The 27916-nt window shown below is 39.1% G+C and overlaps 3 protein-coding genes across 7 annotated transcripts; 1 reads left to right on the forward strand and 2 right to left on the reverse strand.

Moving 5' to 3' along the window:
* The first annotated feature begins 790 nt into the window (after positions 1-790).
* Positions 791-17614, forward strand: zc3h7a (zinc finger CCCH-type containing 7A). Of its 2 annotated transcripts, none has more exons than XM_020642510.3 (22): positions 791-935; positions 2327-2430; positions 5140-5179; positions 5338-5541; positions 9659-9862; positions 10422-10502; positions 10783-10836; positions 10933-10972; positions 11065-11417; positions 11518-11770; positions 11876-12049; positions 12135-12293; positions 13905-14110; positions 14462-14562; positions 14706-14887; positions 15000-15061; positions 15239-15375; positions 15457-15562; positions 15730-15838; positions 15931-16064; positions 16674-16837; positions 16931-17614. In XM_020642510.3, exons 2-22 carry the CDS (start codon positions 2363-2365, stop codon positions 17118-17120), a joined length of 3021 nt encoding a protein of 1006 aa, XP_020498166.1. In that variant the 5' UTR covers positions 791-935; positions 2327-2362; the 3' UTR covers positions 17121-17614. The 2 variants fall into 2 exon arrangements, with proteins under 2 accessions (XP_020498166.1, XP_020498167.1); XM_020642511.3 differs by having other exon boundaries at positions 9659-9817.
* A 554-nt stretch (positions 17615-18168) lies between these two features.
* On the reverse strand, positions 18169-20679 carry rmi2 (RecQ mediated genome instability 2). Its single transcript, XM_020642515.3, has 2 exons — positions 20303-20679; positions 18169-19079 (listed from the first exon to the last, which is right to left on the reverse strand). The coding sequence occupies exons 1-2, from the start codon at positions 20583-20585 to the stop codon at positions 18928-18930; spliced, it is 435 nt and encodes a 144-aa protein (XP_020498171.1). The 5' UTR covers positions 20586-20679; the 3' UTR covers positions 18169-18927.
* A 950-nt stretch (positions 20680-21629) lies between these two features.
* ubfd1 (ubiquitin family domain containing 1) lies at positions 21630-26706 on the reverse strand. 4 transcript variants are annotated; one of them, XM_020642483.3, is made up of 8 exons: positions 26627-26643; positions 26414-26445; positions 24754-25029; positions 24452-24660; positions 24300-24365; positions 24078-24183; positions 23885-23967; positions 21630-22060 (listed from the first exon to the last, which is right to left on the reverse strand). In XM_020642483.3, exons 2-8 carry the CDS (start codon positions 26427-26429, stop codon positions 21950-21952), a joined length of 867 nt encoding a protein of 288 aa, XP_020498139.2. In that variant the 5' UTR covers positions 26430-26445; positions 26627-26643; the 3' UTR covers positions 21630-21949. The 4 variants fall into 4 exon arrangements, with proteins under 4 accessions (XP_020498139.2, XP_020498140.2, XP_065820415.1 ...); XM_020642484.3 differs by lacking the exon at positions 26414-26445 and having other exon boundaries at positions 26627-26706; XM_065964343.1 differs by lacking the exon at positions 26627-26643 and having other exon boundaries at positions 26414-26616.
* Between the last annotated feature and the right edge of the window lie 1210 nt (positions 26707-27916).

The following is a 27916-nucleotide window of genomic DNA, read 5'->3' on the forward strand; positions in this document are numbered from 1 at the left end:
ACCTGTTAGTAGAGAAATAATGAAGAGAACAAGTTTTTATGCCCTCCACAATATCTAAAAAGGTGTGTGAGATTCAATGTTAGTGATTGTATGAATTTCCCCCATGATACCATCAAAACATTTATATCATGTGCTGTAGTCAAGACAGTATAACTCCTAAAGCTTAATAAGCCATCAAATAATACAATTAGAAAGACAGAGATAATTTAACATGTCTTTGATTCGAACCAGGGTGATCTGATGCTCACATTTGACGTCCTTTACCTCCGCTTTGTGAGCCACAGCTCAAATGTATAGGAGCACAGGATCTCAGAGGCTGGATGTGTTAAGATATAAGGAGAAAAGTATTGAGCTGTGTTGTGCATTTTTGAATTTGTAATGTAACGTGATTAAAATGTTAAAGAAGAAAGAACAAGGAAATCACCGAGATAAGATTTGCTGAATAAGAAAAAAAAATAGATTTGTTTTTCAATAGCAAAACGAAAATGATGACATTTTTTTTTTTTTGCATTTCGTTCACACATACAGTTGTCATTCTCATTCCCCTATTTAAAGCAAAATTAAACAATAATACAACTTAAATGTGTGCAATATGTTTGAATGTGTATACCTATTGTATAATAATACACAAGGAACATATACTAATAATCTCTATTGATTACTATAACTGATTTTTAATTTTTACTATCAGGAAAAATGCTGGTTCATTGATCTCAGATTTCTTACTGACATATTAGATGTTACCACAGGGGCGCAGCACTGCTCTGGAGCCGACGTTTGCTCTACCACATGTACAGTTCGAAGAAGAAGTAAAGGGCGGCCTTCAGCGGATACAGCACATCTTGTCAAGTTATTTTAGCTACAACGAAAAAAATCAGTTTCCCTCTCTTTTCGGTGACCGACTTAAGGTTTGTTTGGAATACAGATCCATTCATGTAAGTACAAACAACAGCCGCTGTTTCACGATTGCAGGATGTCCACTGCGTCTCGGAATAAAAGCTGAACATCTATTTGCTCTCTATTGTTTGCGTTGGGGGAACTAGTTCAACTTGGACATACCTATGCTTTGTTAGGTTCAGTCTACTTCCTAGAAACTTAGTTGGGTAACGTCACGCAGAGGTGTTATGTTGGTGTGACTCCAGCACCGGAAGAAACTGTTGAGTCTAACCATTTCATATAACTCGTGTTAGTAGTGTTTAAAGTGTGTCCAGATACACATTGCTAACCTTTGCTAGCAGATGATGATCGCTAACGAGAAGTCTTGACTCGCGCCGCGGGTAACGCACACGTGCGCTAAATGTCTTGTGTCCATTGTCGGACACGTCGCTGTGAAGACGCGTTTATTAACTAAACAACACAAAAAACTTTATTGATACGGCGTCTTCCTCAGTAGACAGGCTGTCATCGTTAAATACACATTTTTTGGGGGGGGCAAATAAAGCTTTTGTACGCGCCAGTTTGTTTATAATGTGAAGTTAATTTGTGCTTTTGGCTGAGTCGGACCCGACTGAAGCTAACACTGTTCTCATCTTCCTGACTCATTTCTGTAATATTTTTTTTGGATGATGCAACCCGGCTCATCATGTTAGGAGACAGTTTTAAACACGTGAAACAGTCAAAACCATTGTTTTTTTTGCTTTTGAACTTTAAGCTATGACGATGGGAGAAAAGTCTTACCTACGCGATATTATGAGCAACCCCTTTCTGATAAACTATGATTATAAAAAAAGACTAGCAACAATAGGTATACTCCTACAGAAAGTGTGTTTGGACAGATGAGCCATTTGTTGTTTTGTTCACGCCTAATGTAGAACTTGAATTTCTAACGACATGGACATTTTAAAGGTTTCATAACAGTGCTGTGGAAATGATGTCCGATAATGGACACCTTGCTGTAGAGGATACGCGAAAACAGTTTGCCCGGGCCTCTTTTCGTTAAACCCTTCTCCTCTACAGCTTCTCATATTTAGAATTTAAATTGTTGCTCACAGTAGAGGTTCAACAATTGTCAAAGGTAACCTTAGCAGCGGACAAAGCTCGCACAAACGCTGAGTCTTTATTTCCGGAACTACCTGTGTGTCGTCATTACTCCACGCGGAAGCAGACAGTATACAAAGGAGGCAAGGAAAAGAAAAGGATTTGAATACTTTCTGTAATATAAACCTGGCAACACCTAGCGCGTCATCTCTCAGTCAACCAGTTTGACAACTTTTGGATGATGATTTATGATAAGCAAGGAGTGTATTTGATGTGTCTTCTCTCTCTCTCTCTCTCTCTCTCTCTTTCAGTTTGCATGTCATTGTAACACTGTATGTCATGATTTCAGGTTCTGACCAAGGAGTGGACAATAAAACACGCAAACATGTCTGGAGCGTGTCAGGACAGACGGAGTCGCTGGCAGGAGATTCAGAAAGGCCTGCAGTTCATCCAGTAAGTGGCATTGTTCCTGGGTTCCTTTTTATCGACTGCTTTTAAACATGACACTTTGTAACCTTTGCATCCTATGTTGTTGTCCCGGACACTTGACTGACAGCTAGAAAGCACACCTCTGGTTATATTACAGTTCTGCTTTTTAATACGGGACATTTGCCCTATCCGAATTCTGTATTCATACATCACATAGACTTACTGTTTTAGTGGTGTTTTGCATAACATCGTATTTGTTTCTATTTCTTTTAAAAACAAAAGTGAAACTTAAAATACTAACCTGTGTGTCAGTGGTGAAATGGAAACTATACTGTCATGGTGCGTAAAGCTGTCTGTGACTGATAATTCAACGCCACCATAAAGAGCCATTACTTAAAGTTATTACCAGTGCTTTATTCAATATACCGGCCAAAGTACTGAAGTAGGCTTTCACAGCTTTTTTTCACAGAATTTTTATTTATTTTTTGTCCTGTCACGATCAAAGAAACGTCATTGATGTTATTATTTACATTTAAAATCGCGGCCTTCGCCCTATATACGACTCTTTATGTTGTCCCTTTTACAGAAAAAATATTTCAAGCTACACATGACTCTATTTTAATTATGTTAGCTTATATATCATGTTCTGTATGTGTATTCCCTAACATCTCTCAATGTTTGTTCACACACGACTTTTATCTGCTCAGTTTGCCGTCCTTCAGTTCTCTTCTCCACAAGCGTTCAGACGCACACACAGAAACTCACACAGCAGTGTCTGCCCACCCTGCCTCTCCTCCTCTCTTTGCCTGTACACTCCTCTGTTGCCAATATTCATCAGCAGTACATTTTATTAACCCAAGTCATCCAAATAACAGAACAAATGTTTAAAAGTTTCACTTGCAATTCCATTATGACAACAGGTGATCTACCCCCCCCCCCCCCCCCCCCCCCCCCTTATTTGTTTCTTTCGCTTTAATTATGTTCCCGTCATAACTTTCAAAATAAATCAAAACAGAAACTAAGTTACCTTTAGCGTAAGGCAGGGCAAACTCATACTAGACCCGGACTAACTGGGCCTGAGCGAGGTCACCTTTGGTACACAACGTTGTCATACAACATACGCATGGCTTAAACATGATCATGAAGTGTGCCTGGTTCCCAAGACAGGCAGACTCAATATAAAAAGGAACATGTGGTAGAGTCCGCATACACACATCGGGGAAAAAAATCACTGGGACTTTGTGGCTTATTTTGAGTCATTTTGGTCAGATACAGCCTTTCCACTCCGAGATGTCTTGATAATGGAAGGCTGACATGTTTAGTGTCCATGTTGCGTGCCTGTGCTTGTGCTCATGCATGAGCTTACTGTACCGTGCCAAGGCACACCTCTTCCATCCATGCCAGGCTCAAGGAAGTGTGCCATGTTTGAGCATGGACTAGAGCACTCACGCTTGTCACGAACTGGACTTTGGGGGGTCAAACGTGCTTGGGCGCAGGTACGGATTGCTTAGTGTGGGTGCACCCTAAGATTTAAAATATAAGCACAGCGAAGAACTGAGCATCTCTTAAGTTAAATGTTAACCATAACTGGATTTATTACAGAAGCAGTCCTATTACCGGTAAGCTAAAATATAAAGTACCACTTAGTAAAATCCATTCTTAAGATGAGGATTAAAACTGAACACCATAGATTAGCTTGTGTATGGATATGATGGAACAGGGGAGCTCTGAGATTTTTTGTCCCTATCTCCACCTGGCATTAGATGAGGAGCAGGATTTATATGTAGTTGACATCATGTAGCTATTAAAGTTGAGTTTGTAACTTATTTGTGTACACCCCGGCATTGACACTGGTCTAAATTGTAAATTAAGATCACTATATTTATACCCACTGGCTTTTTATTGCTTCTGTTTTGATCATTAGTTTTCTTGAGATGAAAGTGTGATAAACCTCAGTTAAACCTCCTCATCCTCGGCGTGCAAAAAGAAGGACGCAACTTTAAATGCCAGAAAGCAATAACACGCAGAATGAAACAGCTTTAGCCGTGATTATTGCACAGCTTCTCATCACGACGTTCAATGACCAAACCTTTAATTTTACAGATGGCTTTGAGCAATGCACCAAATGATTTAAAAACAACTCCTGACATTTATGTGTTCTCGTGCAGATTTGTAAACTGTGTATTAATGCCTCTGGCTGGCTTTCAGAACCTCATTTAGACCATCCTCTGATTTACTTGTTTTTTTTTATTGGTGTGTGGTAGATGTAGACACACCACCCACTGAAGAAATATCTGCTGATCTGTATTCTATTTTAAAAACTAAAGTTAAATGTACGTAATGGACAGTTAAAGCCAAATGGAACCATTTAGTAGTTGTTTACAGCTCTTCTTAACTTGTGTGCTTTCAGCAGCTATAATAATTAATGCCGTCACATAGAAACCACTGATACACACAACTTCCTGTCTCGATATCCAAAGTCGAGGTCTTTTTTTTTTTTTTTCAAACAATGCAGAAATAGAAAAAAGTATAGGCTTAAGTACTAAGGAAGAATAAACCAAATGTACTGATGTCCACAAAATGACGACCACAATTTTAGTTTCATATCTCTTTTTGTTCTGACTGAAACTGTGCTCTGAATTCTGAAGACTGTAACTGATCAGCTCACTTTTATGATGTTTTTGTTGTGCTGAGTCTTCGATTATATCATGACCTTTTTTTCATTCCTTCTAGATCAACTCTTCCATTTCCTGGAAGTCAAGATCAGTATGAGGTAAGCTATGCTAAAAATAACTCGACATCTTCTGACACTGCCTGCGCAGCATTGAGGTTAACTGATCTGTGCACGTGTGCCCAAATTAAAGGAAAGAAACAAAAATCAGCTCCACATTGAAGATGTTTTGTAGTGATCTGGTTCTATTAAACTTTCAGGTGTTCATCAAGGATCTCGTGTGGAATCTTTTCGGAGAGGGAAACGATGTGTTCAGAGAAGGCGACTGGACAAAATCAATCGAGATGTACACTGAAGCCTTGAGTATAGCAGACTACGCTGACTCTGAAGAAATCTGTGTTCCAATAGGTTTACTAGAAAAGCTGTATGCAAATCGAGCTGCTGCCTACCTTAACATTGTTCCGGTGAGTATGGGCTCCTGTCGCACTCGAGATCCATCTGCTTTGAATTCCCACTCCCTTTGAACTCACCATATAGTTTACATACTCTGTTGAGTCTTAACTACATTAAGTGCTTGTTGTATGTTTTTTGATAAGTAGAACTTGAACATTATTGAGGATGTTTACAAAAGGTAGTTTTAAAAAAAAAAAAAGATGATTTCTTTGGTTTTGGCCGATCACACGATGTTAACCATTATCTGTTTTTTTTTTCTTGGGGAATATATATACTCAGGGATGTGATTCTTTTGGATTCATCAGCAATTCTGGATTCCATGACATGCGTGGTTCGCGTTATAAATCTTGCAGGAGATCCTTTACTTGTACGGGGTAGCTTTATTTGGGCGGTAGAGGGAGTGATGACTGGAAGTCAGCGAGTGTGTGAGAGTGACTCTGTTGTCATGACCGGAGTAGTTGAGAGAGCAATTGGTAGCTGTAAGAAATAACAGGATGAATGTACAGTTTAAGCTGTGTGTTCAACAGTTGACACCACAACTTCTACCTGGCTCCCATGTGTTGCTACGGTTTGCTGCAGACCAGTGAGAGTGAAAGTTAGCGACAAGTTCAGCCCTGGAGCAGACCATTAAGTCTCCCCTGTGCTTTCTGACTACAGTCAGGTCTCTGAAGCAGGAAAGGTTGACACTTTAATTTGAAGCGTCAAGGGGGAAATGATGCCATGTTTTGTTTTCCTGTCACTTCTCGGTCACTGTTTTGCATGTTTTACTCTCATGCAAGATGACTCACTCCACTCAGCAACAATCTTATGTCGGCACACAGCATAAAAGCATGCACGATGATGTAACCAACTAACGTTCGAAACACATCGCAGACTGATTTTTCTCATCAATTTTTGTTTTTAAATGTCGACGAATCGTTGCAGCCCTCATCAGAACCATACATTTGTTATTTGTCTGAAGTTACAGCTCCAGGAATTCTGCGGGGGTTAAATGAAAAAAATAGTAACTATTAAAGTCCACGTGTTTTAATGTATTCAAATAAATGATCTGTCATTAATGTGAGCAAAAATCCTGATTAAAACTTAAAAGATAAAAAAAAAAAAGACACAAAAGTGGACACAAGACTGGATCAAAATCATATCAAGTTGAAAATGATAGTTCATTAGAAAGGAGGAACGTTTAGACCCCCAGTCCCCCCCTTACCTTATGGTGCCAACTATTAAATGACACAATATTTAACTATTTAATGGCATTCACCTACAGTTTGTTGCTGAAGACAAATACATACTTTAAATAGCAATAACTTTTAGGTAACGTTTTTGTGCATCTGGGATGTGCTTGTCGGGGGGGCTGGGAGTTATTTTTTCTTTTTGTCCTTTGTCAGTGACACTCCTGATATTGAAACCATTTGACCTTTCATACACATGAGTTGATTATGATGACATCAAAAAATGTTGACCTATTGACATAATGTATATGTTTTTGTCATCTTGACTTGATCGACTTTCCCCCTGCGCTGTCTCTGTCGTCACTTGGTAGTTCCCCTACCCTCATCTGTGCTGTAGAGTCTCTGTGATGCTCTGATTAGATCAGCCTTTTAGAACAGTGCCATTATTTATTTTTCAAAATAGTGTCAAACCCCTCGTCAACTTTTCCCAAAGCAGGCATTGTGACCTGCCTAAGGCAGATGTTTCTGTGATTATCACTAATGACTGCTGACTGTCTGTTATTATGACCTGTTATTATGCATTCTATCTCACTGGCACGCCTAAGAGGAACACAGTCGCCAATAGTCTTTGGAGTTACACTTGTACTTTCCTTCCATCGAGTTCTTTCAATGAATCTGCAGCATTACTCAATAGGAAATGAAAAAAATGACTCAACAATAATGTTAGGACTAAAATGTCAAAGCAACCTTTTAACTCAAACTCTTACCGAGAAAAAGACACGAGTGCCAGAACATCCCCTTATGTCATTTATCAAAACTCAGACAGACTGGAGTGTGTACTCACCATTTTTGCCTCATTTCAAACACAAAAAGAGAGGCTTTAAAGTGGAATTTATTTCGAGAGTTTGCAGACTTTCCATGGAAAGAGCACACAGCAAAACCCTCAAAGACGAGAAGAGAAGTGCGGGACGAATATTTGAGACCTCGCATTGTTTCACTTTGTGACTCGACCTTTACAGCTCGTCTTTGTCTGAGGACATGAAGGGCTGTGACGTGGCGGGGTAGGGCCTGACCTTTTTGATGTCTTTTTTTGTGACAAGTTACATTTAATTATACTTTGAGTCTACATTCTACACAAGAGATGTTTATTCGGGACTAATTTCCCTGTTGATAAAATTAAATTATGAATCCAGCCTCTTGGAAAACAGCTGTAATTGAGCACAAATTACTCAACACCGCTTAACACTGGATGTAAGCATCTGCAGGTAATTAATGAATGATCATTATGCAGAGTGTGGTGGCTTACGTTAGCAACGCTTGCACCGCCAGCTTTCAGTCCACAAGCCTGTGCTGCTAACACATTGCTCCAGTTGAGTAGTTCTATGCCATTTAAACATGACACAGCCTACATGCAACTTTTATCTCCATTTTTCTTGATGCTCCGAGCTGAGAGATTCCACCTGTCCACTGTGCTGGTTTCTATCTGTATATTGGAGCATTAGAAGTCAAGCAGAGCTACAGTGGCGGGTGTCACAGCTTTCATACAACAACATGACCTCAGAAGAATGACACTGAAGCGGGGGACGAAGCCACAGAGTCTGCATTCGATGCTATAATGAGAGTTTGTAGTTTGACAGAATCACAATATCAACAAAAGAGCTGTAGAACATACTGGCCAACAGAAAACACAATGCAGCAGTTTGATTATGTGCACGGAGATTGCAGCAGTCGCTGGCATACAATCTATGGTGCAACCGATCGCAGGGAATAAATGTCACAGCACCATCCTTCTCGTTCGAGGGGAATTCTCCGGATTATATCCTGCTGGGTTCTCACATCAGTTCACTCCGAAATTTTAGTGGAACACCAGTTTCTGAAGTTAAAACAAGCTGTGACTAAAGCTCCACATTTTCGGAAATGTCATAATTCAATTTACCAGAAGTTAGATGAGGCGATTAGGTTAGCCTAGCTTAGCACAAAGACAGGGGAGCTGTATACTGACACTGTTGAGCGATGACACATTTTATGCTGTTACTCCTCTGTTACACCCTTTTAAAGATAAGTTTAAAAACAACTGTAGGCAGGATCACAATGCACTTCTGATACACTTCTCGTACTTATTTATAGCTTTGACATCGGATCCTTTTATGGTCTGAGTGCAGACTATTTCTCCCCCTGGCTGGTCACAGCCACTTCCTGTAGTTTTGCTGATGCCTGGAGATGTTTTGGTGCAAGACTCGTTCAAGATTAAGACACAAGCAAGAAAGCAAACAGCAGTTTTTTTTTTTTTTTTTTCAAAATGTCCAAAAATATTCTTTTCTTCATTTCTAATTGTTGCGTGTATTCATCAAGTTATTTACAAGTCTCTTTTTGTGGTTTTAGGGAAGGAGTGTTGGCTAAGAAAGGTTGCAATAACTCTGACAACATAACGTACAGTAAGGCTTTGAGGTTCAGTGAGATGTACAGTAACGAGGCATTCATGCAAATCTAGATAAACGGGAATTAACGTGTTAGAAAGTTGATAAGTCGTAACTCTTCTATAGGTATAACAAACTGTGATTTGTTTGCCCAATTAAGTGATTTATAGTTTATCCGACATCTGTTACACCTAAATAAAACGCTGTCTCTTTGTGTCTTTAGAGCGAGCAACTGTTGACGCATTTCAAACTTTTGAAATCTGAAAAGTTGAGACACAAAGCAACCCAGAGAGAAAACGTCCATTTGGTTCAAACAGATGCTTTCAGAGGAACATTCTGTCCCTCTTCCCTCCTGCGTCTGTCAGCTTTAAATCATGTTAACATGACGTTAAAAACTCTCAGCTGTCTCCAGAGAGACCACACCCACACCTTCCTCGACTCGCCCAACACGTCCTGTCAATTTATGATCAATGAAGAAGGTCTTTTATTCTCTGTTGCAGCTCTGGGGTCAAGCTTTTCATGTTTTTGTTTGTTTTTCCTAGGGACTTTATGACCAAGCGTTAGAAGACTGTGAAAAGGCTCTCCAGCTGAACGAGGGGAACTACAAAGCACTGTATAGGAAAGCCAAGTCCTTAAAAGAGATGGGGAGACACCAAGAAGCCTATGAGGCTGTTGCCAAATGCTCTCTAGCAGTGCCTCAGGTAATGTTGCCTGACACCGATTCTAATGGAATTCTGAAATTTCAGGTAAAAGTGAAGAGTGTGCACATTTGATTCTCTTGTTTTGATTCATTTCCTGACTTAATACATCTGTTCGCAATGTTTGAACTATAAGAATAAGTATAACTATTCAGTTACTTTAATTGAGGATGTGAAGGCCATACGCCTCCATCACAACTGACTTCCTGGCCTGGAGTGAGATAATGCTAAATACAGAGAGGACTGTCAGTGTAATGTTAATGCAGGAAAATGTTTAGCAAGATGCAGCGTGTAGACGACCTTTCTTCTTCTCTGTCTAAATTAAATACTGTAGTTTTATTCAACAGCATTTAATTGCTGGTTTGGCATCATTACCGGCTGAAATGAATGCAAAAGGAGTGTCTAAGTCCAGACTTTTTTAAGCATGTTTCACACACTATATTTAAAAACTAAGGTGTTTTGGGAAATAGTTGGTTTCATCCTGTAGGTAGAATGTATTTTTTTATTTTTTTTACTTTTTACAAATTATGAACATAAAAAAAACAGCATACATTTCTAACACTATATATATATATTTGAATAAACTGTGAATGTTATGTTTCGCCAGGACGCCAGTGTCACACAGCTGACCCAGGACCTTGCCAAAATTTTGGGATTGAAAATCCGTAAAGCCTATGTGAGGAGTAAGGTACGTGTTTCCGATATCATCGTCACTCTTTCTATATATTTTTTTTTTTTTGTCGTTGTCCGATGCTCCCTGATCCCTGATTTACTAAAAATATTCTCTCATTTTTTCATATTTCTGAGATTAAGTTTGACATGTTTGAGTTGGTGAAATAAAGAATTAAAACACGTAATCTCAGGTTTATGGTTTACAAAAAGAAAAGCATTGAGGCCTGTAGTCTTGTATAATTAACTAAATGAGAATTTAAATTCTTAAGTCAGCTTTTGTTGTTCTGTTAAAACAGCCCGCCTTGAATGTTTTGAGAGGGTCAAATTATCAAGATGCATCATGTGACAAGGTAAGCAGCACAAAACATTCCATTGCACCTTCTGAATATGTATTTGTACTGTCCTAAAAATGTCATTGTTCATTTATTTCCCTGTGATTCTTCCAGTTTACCCATGGCTCGTCTTCAGTTGAAGACATAGAAATCGGTAACTTAAACACTTCATACATTTTTGGTTGGATAATTCAGTTGCGACAGGACAAAGATCACTCATCCTGTTTTTCTCTGATGTTTTTGAAGAAGTGCCTCAGCTGACGGTGGACAGGAACGCCGTAGCTCCAGCCCCGAGTCCAATTCAAGCTCCAGCTGCGGTTCACCCGTCTCTGAATGATGCCGTTGTGGATGAACTTCCTGCCATCAACAGTATCTCATCTGTGCCCCCCTTGACTTTATCTGAGCCTCCGGGCTTCGAGTCCGTCACCCTGCCTGTGTCTGTGCCCTCGCCTGTTTCTCTTCCTGTGCCCACATTTGTTAACGGGTGCAGGGGGAGTAATTCCTGCTCGATGCTGGAATCCAGTCAGGACTTTGACGCAGACATTATTGGGGACGACTTGGACGATCTACTGGACCAAGCTGGCCCTGAATCAGCCATGGTGAGTTCGCTGACACGGACCTAGGGTCAGGTTGATGAATAAATTGTGACAAGGTGTTGATTTTGGAACAGGTGTGACTTTTGTTTGTTTCTTCCTTCAGGTTATACCCACGGTGAAGGGGCCTCTTCCTTTGCCTACCAGTATTGCCTCGGGCAGCACCATATCCAGTCCGTTCCTGATGCCATCTCACATCAACTCTTTCCCTTACAGCAGCGCGCAGCAGTGCACCGTCAATCTGCCCCCACTCTATCACAAGTCAGGGAATAGTGCTTATTTTGGCATGGACACTTTTGATGCCCTTACACCACCACTGGACTCTCTGGATAGTCTCAGCATTTCAGACTTTAAAACAGGTAAGGCCACTTTGTATCCTGTCTTGCTTTATCACTTATTCTGCTCAGATTAACATCAGCCTCTCTCATGCACTCTTGTTTGTCTTTCCTCTGTTTTAATTTCAGATTATGCTGCAAATCCATTCATACCACAGCTCAACAATAACATCACCCCTATGGGAATGGCTGTGGGGATGCCTGAAGTGAAGGGTCTACCCCCCGCTGTGGATTTAGCCAAGAACCCATTAGCTGAGACTCATGAATTCCGACAGGCGTGCTCGATCTGCTACGTCAAAACTGGTGAGGAATTGTTTTTACAGCGAGCTGTGTGCCTGTGTCGTATATAAGGTGTGTTTTAATATATGTTTTTTCTATTTTTCCACAGGGCCCGGTGTGTTGGATTATGCACTTCATACTGAGGAGCATAAATGTAAAAAGGATGCTTTACTTGGCAGAATCAAACATTCACCTGACAAATCATGGAAGCTCATTCGGCCCAGACCTACAAAAACCCAATATGTCGGACCTTATTACATTTGTAAAGGTAACATTTCTACTTGCGTACATTTAAAGTGCTTAGAAATACTTGCATTCACTTTGATATTAATCATTTTCATTCTATGTTCTAATCATCTCGTGAATACATGCCACAGTTTTGTGACGAGTGCTGTGTAAAATGTAATTAAAAAATAATTAGCTAAATATTGAAACCTCATATTTGACTGAAAATGACACAAAGACAGCTGTGATGATGATGTGTTTAAACTTGAGTAGTTTCATTGTTTGTTTGAATATTATACGCCCCCATTTGAATTTGATGCCAACGGCATGTCTCAAAAAAGTTGAGACAATGGCAACATAAGATTGAAAACGTCTGAAGGAACTTAAAACGGTTAATAAGGTTAACTGGCAACATGATTAGGAATAAAAAGGCCTATTTAGAGTCTATTTAAAGAGATGGGGACCATGTGAAAGTATGTGAAGGACTGCTGGTAAATAGACTTTATAAGATTGTTTTTATCATAAAATTACAAAGAATCATTGGATTTCATTCTCTACAATACATTTATTTAAAGAATCTAAAAAAAAATGTGCATGCAGGGGACAAAGCTAAAAAACAATATCCGTTGGCAGTCATCTTTAGGCCCTCGGATGGATGGCCCCGCATTAAAAACAGATCGATCCACTTTCAAAGAAACTTTGCCTTTTGAACTAAGTTCATCGCTGTATTCACAAATGCTAGCTGACACTCTACCATACAAAAGAGACAACTTTATATAAAGCAGACCCAGAAACGCTGTCTCCTTCTCAGGGTCTGGGCTCATTTAAAACAAACCATGGCTAAGAGGAGAACTGCTGAGATCTGAAGAGTTAAAATTTGACTTCACCATCCAGTTTTGTTACACGGTATATGCCTAGTTCAAAAGTCAACATCTGTGATGGTTTGGGGATGCATAAGCTGCACATTTGTGAGGGCAACATGAATGCTGAAACATGTTTAGAGGTTTTGGAACAACAACAATATGCTGGCAAAAAGAGAACTTCATTTTTAAGGAGGGTACATTAAATGTTACATCAGCATGGCTCCATGGTAACAGCCCTGGTGATAAAACTGGCCTTCTGTCACCCATTCATTATTTTTGAAGCATAAAATAACAAAGGAGTCTCTGAACTGTTGAAGGGCTGAAGTCCTTCATTAAACAATAAACATTCCACTTTCACAATAACAAATGTGTCTCAATGCAACAGCATGCTAAACACATCACTGTCCAAACTGTTTTTTAAATGCGTTGCTGGCATTAGTGGGAATATCGTTTTACCAAAACGTTGACATTTCTAGTTTCATTTTGACATGTTGTCGTGCTTTTTTCAATTATTAAAAAAAAAAAAAAAGGTTTCAATGTTTTGCTAATCATAACATCACATTTTCTATAAACGTTTACGCAATGTCCCAACTTCTTAGGAATTGGAATTTATGCAAATACTGTTCCATGGGCGTGTTTTAATGTTCAGCTCTTACTTCCTCCTTGCTTTTATATGTCCCTACCTACCCTTGTTGAATTTAGATCTTGATTTCAGGCCCTTTCCCATTTAACGTAACACAACACTTCTGTTTAACTTGTCATATGAAAACTCCCCCGGTGTTTTGTTTCAGAGGTGGCTGTTGGAAAAGAATGCCTGTACCCAGGACACTGCACATTTGCATATTGTCAGGAAGAGATTGATGTGTGGACTCTGGAGCGGAAAGGGTTTATCTCCAGAGAACTCCTGTTTGATCCTTATGGACCCAACTCGCACATCAGACTCACTGTCCCCAAGATCTTACAGGAGCATCATGGGATATTCATGTTTCTCTGTGGAGTGAGTATTTATTGACCCTGTGAGCCCCTTTTGAAACACTGTTTTTCAACCCATTGCTCCTGTCATTGTTCATCTACATTTGAAAAAAATCTGTTGTAATGGCATCAACTGATTGTGCACAAGTTTTACGAGCACAGACTTTGCTCTTTCCAAACCCAAAATGAAAATGAGGCCATCTAACACTTTGCTTATTTGTAATAATTGTTGTCCTTGTCTGGTGCTTATTATTAGCATGTAATGGGAATGTATGATTGATAATTAATAATATTATCCTGGGGTATGATGCTCTAATTATCACGTTTCTTTTTAAGTATTGATTATTAATTTAATTGCATGCTGTTTAATTTGTAGGTGTGCTTTGACCACAAACCCAGAATAATCAGCAAAACCAATAGAGATGACCCCACACTTTGCTCTCATCCAGTGACAAAGCACGACTTTGAGGATCATAAGTAAGTCTTTACACGTCACTTGAAAGGGTTCATTTTATGGTTCAAGTATGGTACTCGTTAGCAGTACCTTGTGCTAACGTTTCAGGTCATTTTAAAAAGCAGGGGAAGTCTGGTTAGACACTGTTGTCTTGTTTGTCTCTCAGGTGCCTGGTCCACATTTTGAAAGAGACCACCGTTCGTTATTCCAAAATCCGACCGCTGAGTCCTCATTGCCAGCTGGATCTTTGTCGCCATGAGGTCCGCTACGGCTGTCAGAGAGAAGACGACTGCTTCTATGCCCACAGCCTCATCGAGCTGAAGGTCTGGATGATGCAGCACGAGCATGGTAAGGCTGCTTTTTCAAAATACTCAAAGGGGGCTTGATGGTGTTGGAATACAGAAGACATATATTCTCTGCATCATTTTTCCATTCATTCCGTTTTTATTCTGTCATAAAGGAATCACCCATGAAAGTATTGTCCAAGAGGCAAATGCAACAGCTTCGTTCCAGGGAGCCCAGGTAAGCCCAACAGAATGATTTTTATCACTTCCCTGATAGATATACATTTATCAAGCAACTTCCTGCACAAACTGGGTTTGAATGTTTCTGGGTTAACAAACAACCCTCGAGTTGTGCTGCATTTGGTAAAATCATGTGTTACTTACAAAGATTGTAACCAGCTCTTGCATTTCATAGCAGATTACATGTACCCAAAGACGCTTCGGGCCTCCAACTCTGAAGATGATGTTTGTCTGCGGCCAGTGCTGGAGGAACGGCCAACTCAGTGAAGCTGACAAAAACAAGAAGTATTGTTCAGCCAAAGCAAGACACACGTGAGTACTCAGCAGCCTCTGGTACCAAAAAATGTGAATAGTCGGTGACGCCACAAACTCAACGTCTGTTTTCTGTCTCAGATGGGCCAAAGACAGGCGGGTGGTGCTTGTAAGTTCCCATGAAAGGAAAAAGTGGACAACAGTTCGACCACTTCCAACCAAAAAACCCATCCCATCTCAATTTGAGGTATGTGCGCAACATGTTTTCCATCCTGACGGTTATTTTATTGTAAATTTCCCCATTGTGGGATAAATAAAGGATTATCTTATCTTATCATATCTTATTTGTAAGCTGTGTTTTTTGTTTTGAACAAGTCTCCAGCAGAGTCACAACATGTTTTTGTTCTTTCTCAGATTTGCATGCATGTGACGGCTGGCAAGAAGTGTCAGTACATTGGGAATTGCACGTTTGCTCACAGCATTGAAGAACGAGACCTTTGGACCTACATGAAGGAAAACAACAGTGAGTTTGGTTTCTTGTTTGACTTCCATTAGTTGAATAGAATTCAAACTTGATGTGACTTCACTAATCAGTCATTTTACCCTCTCATCTAGTTCCAGATATGGATCAGCTTTATGAGCAGTGGCTGCAGTCTCAAAAGCCTGGCTGGGGTGATGAGGCCTCCAGTAACTCTGTGAGGGAGAACGGCAAACAGATCCACATGCCAACAGACTACGCTGAAGAAGTGGTGAGTTTCAAAGATCAGCAAATAGTCATCCGTTTTAGGGCTTTGTGTTAAAAAGTCGAGATAAATGAATATGAATAGCTTTTTGATCCGAAGACTTTAATTTTCAGTAGAGCTCCAACAACCAGTTAGTCCTGCGATTTTTAGTTTTTTTGATAGACACTAAAGTATCCCCCCCACCCCCTTCCCACTGCAAGTCAATGTTTGAGCTGCGGTGAAGCAGAAATGAATGTCTTCTGCAAAAGAGCAAATAGTGGACCTGAGGATCCTGAAAGAGAGTGAAAGGGAACTCTCGCTCTGAAACTGAGGTTGTAGGTTGCTGTAGAGCAAAAAAAAATCCTTAGTGGAAGCCGGTCCTTAAGGTGGCTTATTCTTCCCATTTTCTAAAGTTAATTGTGGTTATCAAAGACTTTTATTTGGTCAACAACCTTTTTTTCCACGATGAAGACGAGGCGTTGAATTTTATTTCTTATTTTCCATGTTTACACACTTGTTTCAGAAAGATTTAGGTCATGAGAATTTGTCATGGAAACGTATTGACAAAAATGATGAAGAAACAAGACAGTTGTACGTCATCTGTGTAACTGGGGTTTTCTGTGTGTTTTTTCACAGGCGGGCAATCACTGTTGGCTGTGTGGTAAAAACTGCAACAGTGAGAAACAGTGGCAGCAGCATATCACTTCAGAAAAACACAAAGACCGAGTGTTTAACTCTGAGGACGATCACAACTGCTGGCAGTATCGATTTCCCACGGGCACTTTCAAAGTTTGTGAGAGGTAAGACCGTGAGCGGAAGAAGGAAAAAAAAAACTGCACGTCTCAGCACGGTTCCTGACGTTTCTGGTGGTTTCACATTTGTTTTTCTGACAGGTTTCTCAAAGACACGTGCACGGAGGACGACTTGTGTAAACTGGCACATGGGGCGCAGGAACTAAAAGAGTGGATGGAGCGCAGGGAATTCCTTTTGATGAAACTTGCCAAAGCCAGAAAAGACCATCTTATAGCACCAAATGACAATGACTTTGGAAAATACAGTTTTCTCCTTAAACCCATTTTATAAATCATGTGACGTCAATATTCATGTTCACTTGCAAATAATGCAGTATTCAAACAAAGTGTTGAGTCAGGTGATCCTTGAAGGGGCCTCTGAAGTGCACAGGGAATAAAATGATCCTGGCATGGTTTTAGAGAGGGGGTTCAGGACCAGCCCTCTGATTGGTGGCTGGTTTACTTAGATTCGCCTACCGGAGTGTTAATGCTAACAGCAAAAAGTGTGAGACACTTTGAAGCTTTTGCTTTGCACCGTTCAGTAGAATATCTGAGGATGGTGGTGACACCAGCATGTGTAGGCCACGTTCAGAGACACAGATGACCTTAAAACAAAGTAATTTCTTTCAATAAAACAGTTTGTATGTTAATGATCTTTGCCCTTCAACAAGTTTTAAGTATGGATTACTTAAATTGAGAGTTCAGTTGGCATTCTCACTTTTCCATTTCTCTAACAGTGTTACCTGTGTAATGGGCACCACGCCAAATAAAGCCTCGTTTTTTAAATCCGTGTCAAAACTTCTTGGTGTTCCATTTATTTAACATGTGGGATCACTGGGGGAAGAAGAACTTGAATCTTTTGCCAAATAAAATGAGGTAATAAAGTCACATTGATATTATTATTCCAATATCACAGCAGTCACTACAGATGAAATGATGGCTGTTAATTAATGTTGTACATTATTCTCACTGACGGATTAGTAATGTATTAACAGCTTTTAGTTAGTGGAGGTGACACTTTATACCCCGTTGTGTAAATAACTGGTTTATATTTCAGAATACTTGGTGACATTTGGTAAATGGACTTGAGCACTTTTACACCGCATGTCACACATACACACTGATGGCAGAGGTTACTAATCCATTCATACACATTCATATGCCGCTGACAAAGCAGCAGGAGCAACTTGGTGTTCAGCGTCTTGTCAAAGGACTTATCGAACATGCTGCTGCAGGAGCTGGGGATCGAACCCCCAAACCTTCAGGTTTAGAGATGACCGACTACCAACTGATTATATGGAGCGATACTGTGAGTCGTGTGAATGAAATCGAGCCATTGATCAAGATTTTTGACAACTTACTTTATTAATATTTTCCTCTGAAATGTGTTGAGTAAGAAGAACAATGAAATGGAGACGCTTCAGTGATGATTAGAACCTGTGCGGTAGAATACGTGCAGTATCGGGAAAAAAAAGTTCACAAATGTTCAAAGACTGAAACTGTTTCCATTCTAATTCAACATTGAAGGTTTGAACATCTCATGAACTGATTTACAAATGAATAAAAAAATGTCAATAACTAATCCCATTCACACACATTCTTGTTGAACCGCTTTGTTTCATCTCCAAATTGATTTCTACATTTTTGAACTTTTGATAATCTCAGTAGTCATTCTTAAAGATATGTTCAAGAAACAAGATTCTCCTCTGTGTTACTTTTCTCCCCAAGCATCGGTAAATATATTAAACAGGAAACCGCTCCTCCAGCTGGATAACCATTGGTCAGTCATTTTTAGAGGAAGTTCACTTCAGCCTCACATGTGCTCCAAAGTAAACCATCACAGCAATAACTCCAGCATTGAACCCTACAGCTCCTCTCTTTAAATCTAAATGAGTCTTTAAGGTTGGAGCCAAGAGGGAAACATCTGCTTTTCAAATGTCAAACATCATAGTATAAATACTTTAATATAATAGAGTGTTACGTTTGCATCATAACTCCCACTAAAGATCCTTCCCCAGTTCAGTCCCGTGAGGTTTTTTGTACCACACACACACGCACACACACGCACGCTCCACAGCAGCACGTTGTTCTCTCTGCATTCACGCCAACAGCTGCTGTAGCTCCTCCACCTCCAGCTTCCACATCCGTCTGTGAAGTGCGGCGAGCTCCGAGAGGTCTGCCATCTTAACGGCACGGATGACTGGCTCCGGGGAGACGGCCAGGATGACGCCCATCACCATGACATATTTGCCTGTAAAAAGAAGAAAAAGAAAGAAAGGGAAGCAGCAGGTGGTTGATTGTTCAGTGACAAAAGATTCGAGGAAACGAGGATGGTGATGCGACGACATGAGGCTGTGAGACTTTCATTGCAGTATTCAGATACACCATCCCATCCATCTTTCATATCCATAATGTAAGAGGGTAGGCTACACCAAATAATCCTGACTGACGTTTTCCAGTTAGTACAAATAATCTTTGAAAATTAACAAGGTAATTATCAGTGTTGTTTATTTCTTAAAGAAAAACAAAGGTAAAATATTTATATGTGATCTATGATGAAGAGTAGGACACTGACATTAGATTTTTCCAATTTCTTAATATTCCAAACACAACACCTGCATACAGTCTTTGGTCTCTACATGTTTAACTAGTGTGAGAACAGCTTTCATTAATCAAAAGTTCAGTCTGATTTTATTTGAATTTACATAGCTGAAACCCTCTGCTCTTAAAAAAACAAAAAAGGTCTTACAAGACTGAAAATAATCCAAAGATGTCATTGCTGCGTTGATAAGCTTGAGGGCCCTTTGGACATGAAGAACTGGGCACTCTAGCATATCACATGGTTTTGTTTTGCATCAGAGCTGTGACTATAAATCGATTCATCGCCGAGCTGATGGACAGAGAACGAATCAGTGGCCGCCTTTGAAAAAAACACAACAACACCTTGAAGTGATTAAGGCCACACATCTATGTGGTCCCAGCTTCTCAGGAGCTGGGACATCTACCTTTTAGTTCATCAAAACTAAATGTCTGACTTTAGGCTGCTGGTCTGACTTATTATAAGACATGACATTGTACTGTTTTTAATTGAGATAGCTGTTTGACAAACACTAGTGCCTGGGCCTCTCGGTCTCTTAGGATCCCTGGGAGTCTGGACCTTATTTGGGCAATCCAGGGGAACAGAGGGGAAAGAAGAAAAAGGAGTAAAAAAATATATATATATATATTAATAAAGAAAGAAAATAAAATAAAAATGGAATTAAGTAAAGAAGAAGGAAAAATATAGGGAAAAAAAAGCATACACTTGAATTGTTTTGCATCACCTAATAAAAAAAAGAAAAAGAAATTGGGCAATCCAATGGTAAAGTAAAATAAAACATAGTTTGGTCTCGCCTGAAACATACAACCTATCAGTCTTCAGCTTTCAAAACGTTAACTTTATTTATTTATTTATTTATTTATTTATTTATTTACCTTGGGACAAACATGGTTTTCCTTTTGGGATGCTGTTGACGCCTTGAACACCAAACGTTCCCGTCTCGTCCATCAGCAGGACGGTGTTTCTGTCTATCTGGACCTCGACCACCGTCCCCTGCATCCACACCAGTGAGACCGCAAGAGAGCGACCCTTACCCAGCTTGACACTCCATCCATCCCCGCTGTCGGCTTTCCCCCGGTTCTCTTTCGCCGTCCTCAGCTGACCGGACAACACTTTAACGGGGGGTGGCCGTTTCCTCTCTCCGGTTGCTGTGTTCATAACTAACTTCTGCTAACTTCTGACAGCTGACCCATGTCTGGAAAATGTTTGCGTCACACCCGCATCCCGCCAAAACAACTAGCATGACGTCTTGCATATTTCGTCATCATTTCCAGCTCCGGTCTGGAAACCTTCAAAGTAAAAGCATCCAATATCGCTCTTACATTTTGAAGTCGTTTGTGAGAATAGTCTTTGAGATAAATGGTGTGAAAAAGAATCCGACTATTATCACTTTCGTAATGTGTGAAACTGTACACAAACCTCTAAAACACAAATGACAGTTTTGCCGTCTGCATAATTATAAAACCGTTTCCGTTATCAAAACAAGAAAACATTACATTAAAGGGATTATATTTGTGTATACGAATTAAAACATTGTAAAATATCACCACATCTGGCACAAGAGATTTCTTTGTGAGCCATAGAAATGGAAAGATGTTTCTTTCATCGTGTTATATTTATTGTTATTGTGTAATTTGTACTTTTACACATCACCATTGTGACTCGAACACAAGACGACCCACTGCTGAAATATTGGTAGGAAGCACAACAATCCTTTTTACCTGTGAACAAATTTGATTGAATGTGAAAGGTGGTTTAATCCACATGCATGACTGTTATTTTTTTACACCATGATGTCTTTAATTTATAAAATTAACAAAGCCCTCCATTCAAAGTATTGAAGTCATATCAAGTGATACATTCATTTAAAACTTACAATGTGTAAACCCCAGATAAAATCAGGTTGTTTAAAATACCTAAAGAATGTTTTTATATAATCTACACAGGAAGTGTTGCTTGGGGAGATTTGTCAGTGACATGAAAACCCTTTATTAGACCAATGTTTAAAGTCCTGATGTGGCCTACTCCATAATAATAATCCACAACATGAATAGGGACCTTCATAGAGCTGTCCACTCACTGCTCCTGTACAACTGAACAATCATTAACTGGGCTGAATGTGCAAAATTTTAGTTCCATATAAAGTGATTAAAAAATATTGATGACAAATTCTGAGGAAACAAACGACAGTGCCTCAATGTGTGAGTTTCATTAAATAAGTTTTATTTCTTTAAGAATAACTGAACAAAAGTGTTAGCAATTTCTGTACAATTGTTTCATCAATTTCCCTTGGATTAGCAGAAAACCTTGAATGCTCAAACAGGGCTGAGAAATGTTACGCTGCCACATAGTGCACTTTTAACCTAAAAACAATATGATTAGTCCGTAGGCATCCATAGGTTCCTTCCAAAATATTCCAAGAAGCTTGTTGAGCTTCACCGCTGACTCCAGTTTCTTTTTTCTTTTTTTTCTCCATAGGCTCGTCCTCTCGATCCCAGTTCATCGTCAAAAAAAGAGGCACATTAGAAATACTGCCATTTTCCAAGAACTGTGTCTTTGATTGCATCGACAAACTGTACAGGCACCCAGTAGACCCAATATTGAGACGCTTCTGTTGGACCCAACTGAAAAGCCTACAAAAGAGGGGGAAAAAAATGGTAATCTTATTGAATTCCATCAAAAATGCTCACACGGTCTGCAACAAAAAATGTAAATACAAACACCCCCCCCACCCCCAACATGAAATCTGACTTTGAAATAAATTCAGCTGGTATGATATGAATGAATATTCAGATTTCTGCATGCTTGGACTTCGCTTGGATAATGCTTGTCAGTAATTACACTCAAAGAGATGATAGGTAGATGCACTGAGCTTAATTAACTGTCTCTGTACTCCCTAATTCCTTTTTTTCTGATTTAGAGTGTGAAACAATCAAGGCGTAATACTTCTCCATTATCAATATATGGCTCACTGTTTTAAATGTGTAGCTCCCTGCCAATTAATATCTTAAATCAACATGACCTCCTCTGCAGGTGATCCAGAACACTGACCTGAAGTAATGTGTCCTACAGTTTACTAAACCTCAATAACAAGTGAACCGTAAAACAAGAAAACTCCCTCAAATGTCCACTCATACAGTCGCTTGGATGTTTAACTGTATGATAGGGAGGTAACTGTATTTGTATTCGTCCCCAACTGTCACGATTCAGAACAAATTTATCTGAGTGGGGGGGAAAAAAGGCTTTCACACATGGTCGTGGTCCCAATCCAGGTGGCTGTAATGTTCATAACTGTTTGCCAACCGCTTTTATACAACAACCACAGAAGAAGAAGCAGACGCAAACAAAACACAAGAAGAAGTAATGTAACAGGATGACACGGCTGAGTTTGAAGGCCCGCCTGCATCTGTGAATCTGATGTGTGAGGAACCTTCAGCTTCTCGGTGTGATATATCATTGGTGACATGTTGAACATGCTGATGAATGTTAGGACACCTCGAGGTGCCAATCACTGGAGCTGGGCAAAAAAAAAACATGTCCAACAACTTATCCCTACGTTTTTTTACCCCCTCTCTTTTTGTGTTCGATGTTTCTGACACGACAAGCTGGAGTAACTACTACAGATGGTTCTAAACAACACTAGATGGAGAGCACTGTTGCTTCTTGCACTCATGAAATTTCAAACTGAATCAGAGAAACCTAGAATTTTCCTAATGGGACTTTTTGTAGTTTCTGAACCTTGACCCCTGACACTGAGTTAAGAACCGAACCGTGACGTCTGTGTACAGTTACACCCCGACTGTAGATCAACAGTTCTGCGTAAAACACACTTAGAGCCACTGCTGTGACATTCACAGCTTAACAATTTCCATTTCAAGACTTTTCTCTGGTCTTTTCTGCCTTCCGTCATGTAAAACCTAAAATCATACTTGTATAAAAGCTGCTTTTTAAATTGCAATTATTGGAGCACGAATGAGTGCAAAATCATGTTGAAAAAAGGGACTCAGCCTGAGCTGTAATACATTATCCTGAACTTTATACTTGGTAAATCAATGCTGCCATGACACATCATTTGTTCCTCTTAAAGAACAAAACTTGATCTCCTCAAGACAACCCGATTCAATTAAGATACTTATTCGGGGGACTTCTGTTTTTCTCTGACAATGAAAAAGAGAAGTGCCTTTAGACAGAAAGGTTAATGTAGAGAAAGCAGTGACATTTCCCGCTCCACTGCAGAGCCCCCAAAACAGCAAATGATGGGCCCATCAATCTGACGCACACAAACTGCAGTGACTGCAGCTCCACACGCAATCTCCACTTCTACAGAAGAACTCGTACATTCGGTTGAGTTTAAAACAAACTACTCATAAACCACTCCTCAGACTGTGTCACCCCTCTCAGTGTTTGGCCTTTAGTCATGACATGCAGGCAGATGTAAGATGTAAGGTAACAGTTACCATCATGTGATAGTCCTCATGGCCTTCGATGGGTTCAGACAATACGTTTTTAATGGAGCCCATCGGGACTTTCTCCGTCCTCTCTGTGGAGACGCAAACAAACAAACAAAAAAAACAGGGAAGGCGTCGTCGTCATCATCAGTATGTTTGTGTTGCTGTGATTTAGCCATATGAAAACCAGCCGTAACCTCACCCTTTGTTCCGAGCCATAACTGATCCTGCTCCAGTTTGAATGTGAGTCTAACTTTTCCCCCGGACTTGTTAAACATCCCGGATAAAGGCACTGTTGGTAACCGTTCCTGTTGGTGGGAAAACACACTTCGCTCAGATATTAAATGTATAAAATCAATCTAAATCTGTCAAGTCACTCAATGCAAAACAAAACAAAAGCTCATCTCCATTCATCCTGTCTCACCTTTGTTCCTTTGACAGATGGCATTATGTCCTCTGGTTTACCTTTGTCCAAAACTTTCCTGTGTTGCTGCAATAACAGGGATGTTATTAGAATCTCAAAAACGTCATGCACATTCTCCTCCAACATTTCGAATGAAATGTTATTCATCTTACCTTTTGCCTGCATAAAGGCTCCTTCTTGTTTTCCTCTGCTTTGACTTCCTGCTGAATGACCTCTTTGGGTGTATTCACAGCTAATACATCATTCATTGTAGATCCTACCACCATGATTTTTGCACCATTTGTAACCTTTATTTCTCGCAGCGTTTTGTCCTCTGGAACCAATCCTTTGTACATCACTTTCTGCATAGCCGGTGGAAGACCTAGGAAGATGGAGAAGAACATTATATCTCTGTTGTGATCACTTAAAACATCCGACATGAAATGAAAGAAAGACTTGGCATGAGCCGTCTTACCAGTAAGTGAATGGATGCTCTCTTTTAGTTTGGCTCCAGTGTCATCAAGAGGAATTTTCAGATCATATTTCTTTTTGTTCCAGATAATCTTCACGTCCACCATCTCTCGCTGGTCGTCGTCGTCAGCGTCGTCCCCATTGCTAATACTAGATTCCTGAGTTGAGGCATTTCCTGCATCTGTGTGGGACGTAGTTTCTGTGTCACCTTTTTCAGCACCTTCACATAGTGGTTCAGCTTCTTGTGGCTTTCCCTCAGTTTCCATTATGACTTCTTCACCTACAGGAAGGCCATGGAAACATAGATTGAGACACTTTATATTCAATTAAACCAAAAGGTTGAGTGCAAAGTTGATGTTTCTCAGAATAGAAATGCCACATTTTCCAAATAGATACAAATAATCAGAAAAAACTCATCTACTTTTTTTTTTTTTTTACTAAATATTAGTAAAAAAGTACATGTAGCAAAGACAATTCAGACGTGTTTCTAGAAACACTCTGTGTTCGTATTGTTTCATAACCGTATGAAAACAGCCAAATGAAGTTTCAGTTCAGCTTGAATGTAAAAACAAAACTATAAATAATAAAATGAATAAAAAAACACACAAACAGTTATTAAAACAATACAAAGTAATTTCACTGACAACATCCTTCAAATGATTTAAAAAATATATATATACTACTTTGGTTCTACATGAGAATAATACATTTAGACAAGAAACAAAAATAAAGTGTAGGAGGAAAACATTTGCATCTTTTCATTTCATCTCAAGTGATATTTTTTTGTTTTTAATTGTACCTGCCCGATGGTAGAAAATATATATTTTATTCCCATACTTTTTTTAACAAAACCTTAACAATTTTAATTTAACTACATTTTGTTAAATCTAGCCTTGGTTAATTGTTAGTTTGTTGTAGCTGCTCTCAAATACTTTTAATGTTAAAAAATATATCATAACTGATAATAATGTCATGCATTACACTGCCTTTAATGCAAAGCTAACATATTGAAAGCAGCAGTGACTCAACAGTTTTATAAGAAGTGAGTAATAAAAAAAAATGTCTGCTTTCGCTTTTTCTTCAACCACACTCCTCTCTCGTGGTCTTTCTAGCTCTTTCCATCGCTGTTCTTTATAGAAACTAGAGATCACTTCTTCTACGTGTAGGCCTATTCGGTGAAGGGATAAATCAGACCCCTGAACTTAATCAGACTATGTTATTGAAACACAATATGTACCCCGAAGATCCTGTAAATCAATCCGGTTGGCCTTACTGGTTACAAACTGGTAAGGTTCACGTAACATTCTGTGAGTCGGTAATTCGCCGTTTCCATTCACTACCACACAACATTTAGTCATTCCTATAGAAGCACAAGTAAATAAATTCTAGCAATAAACTGCCTAAATCTTCCATTGCTTGCTTTAGCCATCTAGAAATAGAGCTACATTTCCCAAATGTTAGCAAACGACTACGTTAGCTGGCTACAACACTGGGGAATCTGTCAAGAATAACGTTACGGAGACACGTCAACCTACACGATAACGCACGAATAGCGTGATACACGAACATGTCAGTCCGTGACATGTGTTTTTTTATTTTATTAATCGCGTTTTGGCTCAATGCAAAGATATGAAGGAAAGCTGCTGTGTTTTCTCTATACCCACCATCCTGGGTCGCCATGATGATTGTGTACAATCTGTTGTAGGTTGTAGCAAAGAGATAACAGAGAGCAGGATGAGACCTGATATCTAGGAAGCGAAAGATGACTGTAACAAAACTCGTGTTTTAGCTTAAAGGTACGCGTGACAGCAATGCACACAGAAAAACACACATTTCTTGTTTCATAAAATGGTACTAACTAGTGTCGCGGTACTTACTGCTACAACATTAGGACATTTACAGTTTCTGTTAGCCGTTGGCGGAGATGGACAAAATTGGACTGCGCATGCGACATAGAAAGAAAAAAAAAATCGTACGGTCAAATAAATTATATTTTTATTAGGCAAAATATTGCAATAAAACGTAGACACACAATTATGGCAAAAGACATTTTTTTTAAACTAAAAACGGTAAAAAAAAAAAAAAAATTACAAAATGGAAGTATAACTATATAGTGCAAATTTGGCGAACCCGGAAGTGAGTAGCAGTGAACTCTCTCGCTTTGAAAATGTTCGTCGTTGTTGTGGCAGCAAAAAAAAAGACACCGAGAGGTGGCATTTTACTCAATGACTATTGGTTGAGCTTTTCTTCTTCCTTCATTTAGTATGACGTTTTGGGGTAAAAATGTTGCACTATCGCCAACTATTGGATGCTAAAAAACATCTTCAAACCACGGCAAATTAAATATTTTACACCCATTCGCTTCACTATCAATGAAGCATTAACCCATTATTAAGATTTGTTAACACCTAGGACTAATTTAAAAAAAAAAAGTTAATTGGCTGGATGAAACTCTTAATTTGAAACAGTTTTCTACGTATCACACAGATCACCTTTGTAAAACAGTTTTAGTAATTTTCATGTTTTATAGCCTAGGCTACTTGTAAATCAGGGAAAAGAAATAAAGATATTTGGGTGGGGAAAAACTCTCCTTGGCATATACTTCTGTAAAAACACAGTTTAGTCTATTTTTACAGCTACTCTGCTTTTCCTCCAGTCACTGCTTACCACTGTTTAAAGTTTTTTTTTGTCAACATTGGAACTTTAAGCATCTGATTCAAATTACAGTTTTTGAATGATAATGGGATTTTATAGTTTAACAGTCAACCCACAACATTGAGATTAATTTAAAAATAAAACCTACAATAAATACATTATCTGTGTACATCATATCTTGTAGCTTGCATTTATATCAAAGCATTTATTTGCACCCTAATTCCGAGTTCCTGTGTCAGACTTTATGAAGTGAAGCACATCATTAAACATGCTATATATAACAGGCTATATATTAATTTCTTAACAGTAGACACTTTGCAATCGACTCTATGGAAGCCCATTTCCGCCAGTAAAAAAAAAAAAAAAATGAAAATAATAAAGTCATAATAATGAGATTAAAAAAAATAATCGAAATTATGAGATATAAAGTCATAATAATGAGATAATAAGTCATAATAATGAGATAAAAAGTCGAAATTATAGATGTAAAGTCATAATAATGAGATAAATCA

Source organism: Labrus bergylta, chromosome 16 (genome assembly GCF_963930695.1).
Source record: "Labrus bergylta chromosome 16, fLabBer1.1, whole genome shotgun sequence".
Classification (NCBI taxonomy): domain Eukaryota; kingdom Metazoa; phylum Chordata; class Actinopteri; order Labriformes; family Labridae; genus Labrus; species Labrus bergylta.

Bases quoted from the DNA above. Each gene is read 5' to 3' on its own strand.
- zc3h7a (XM_020642510.3), top strand. From the start codon at position 2,363: ATGTCTGGAGCGTGTCAGGACAGACGGAGTCGCTGGCAGGAGATTCAG. The intron at 11,771-11,875 runs GTAAGGCCACTT...TTTTAATTTCAG, and splicing joins CATTTCAGACTTTAAAACAG to ATTATGCTGCAAATCCATTC. The intron at 14,563-14,705 runs GTAAGTCTTTAC...TTTGTCTCTCAG, and splicing joins CACGACTTTGAGGATCATAA to GTGCCTGGTCCACATTTTGA.
- ubfd1 (XM_065964342.1), bottom strand. From the start codon at position 26,107: ATGACTAAATGTTGTGTGGTAGTGAATGGAAACGGCGAATTACCGACT. The intron at 25,030-25,986 runs GTACATATTGTG...GCCTTCCTGTAG, and splicing joins TGATTTACAGGATCTTCGGG to GTGAAGAAGTCATAATGGAA. The intron at 23,968-24,077 runs GTGAGGTTACGG...GCGTCTCCACAG, and splicing joins GTTATGGCTCGGAACAAAGG to AGAGGACGGAGAAAGTCCCG.
- rmi2 (XM_020642515.3), bottom strand. From the start codon at position 20,585: ATGAACACAGCAACCGGAGAGAGGAAACGGCCACCCCCCGTTAAAGTG. The intron at 19,080-20,302 runs GTAAATAAATAA...TTCTTTTTACAG, and splicing joins AAAACCATGTTTGTCCCAAG to GCAAATATGTCATGGTGATG.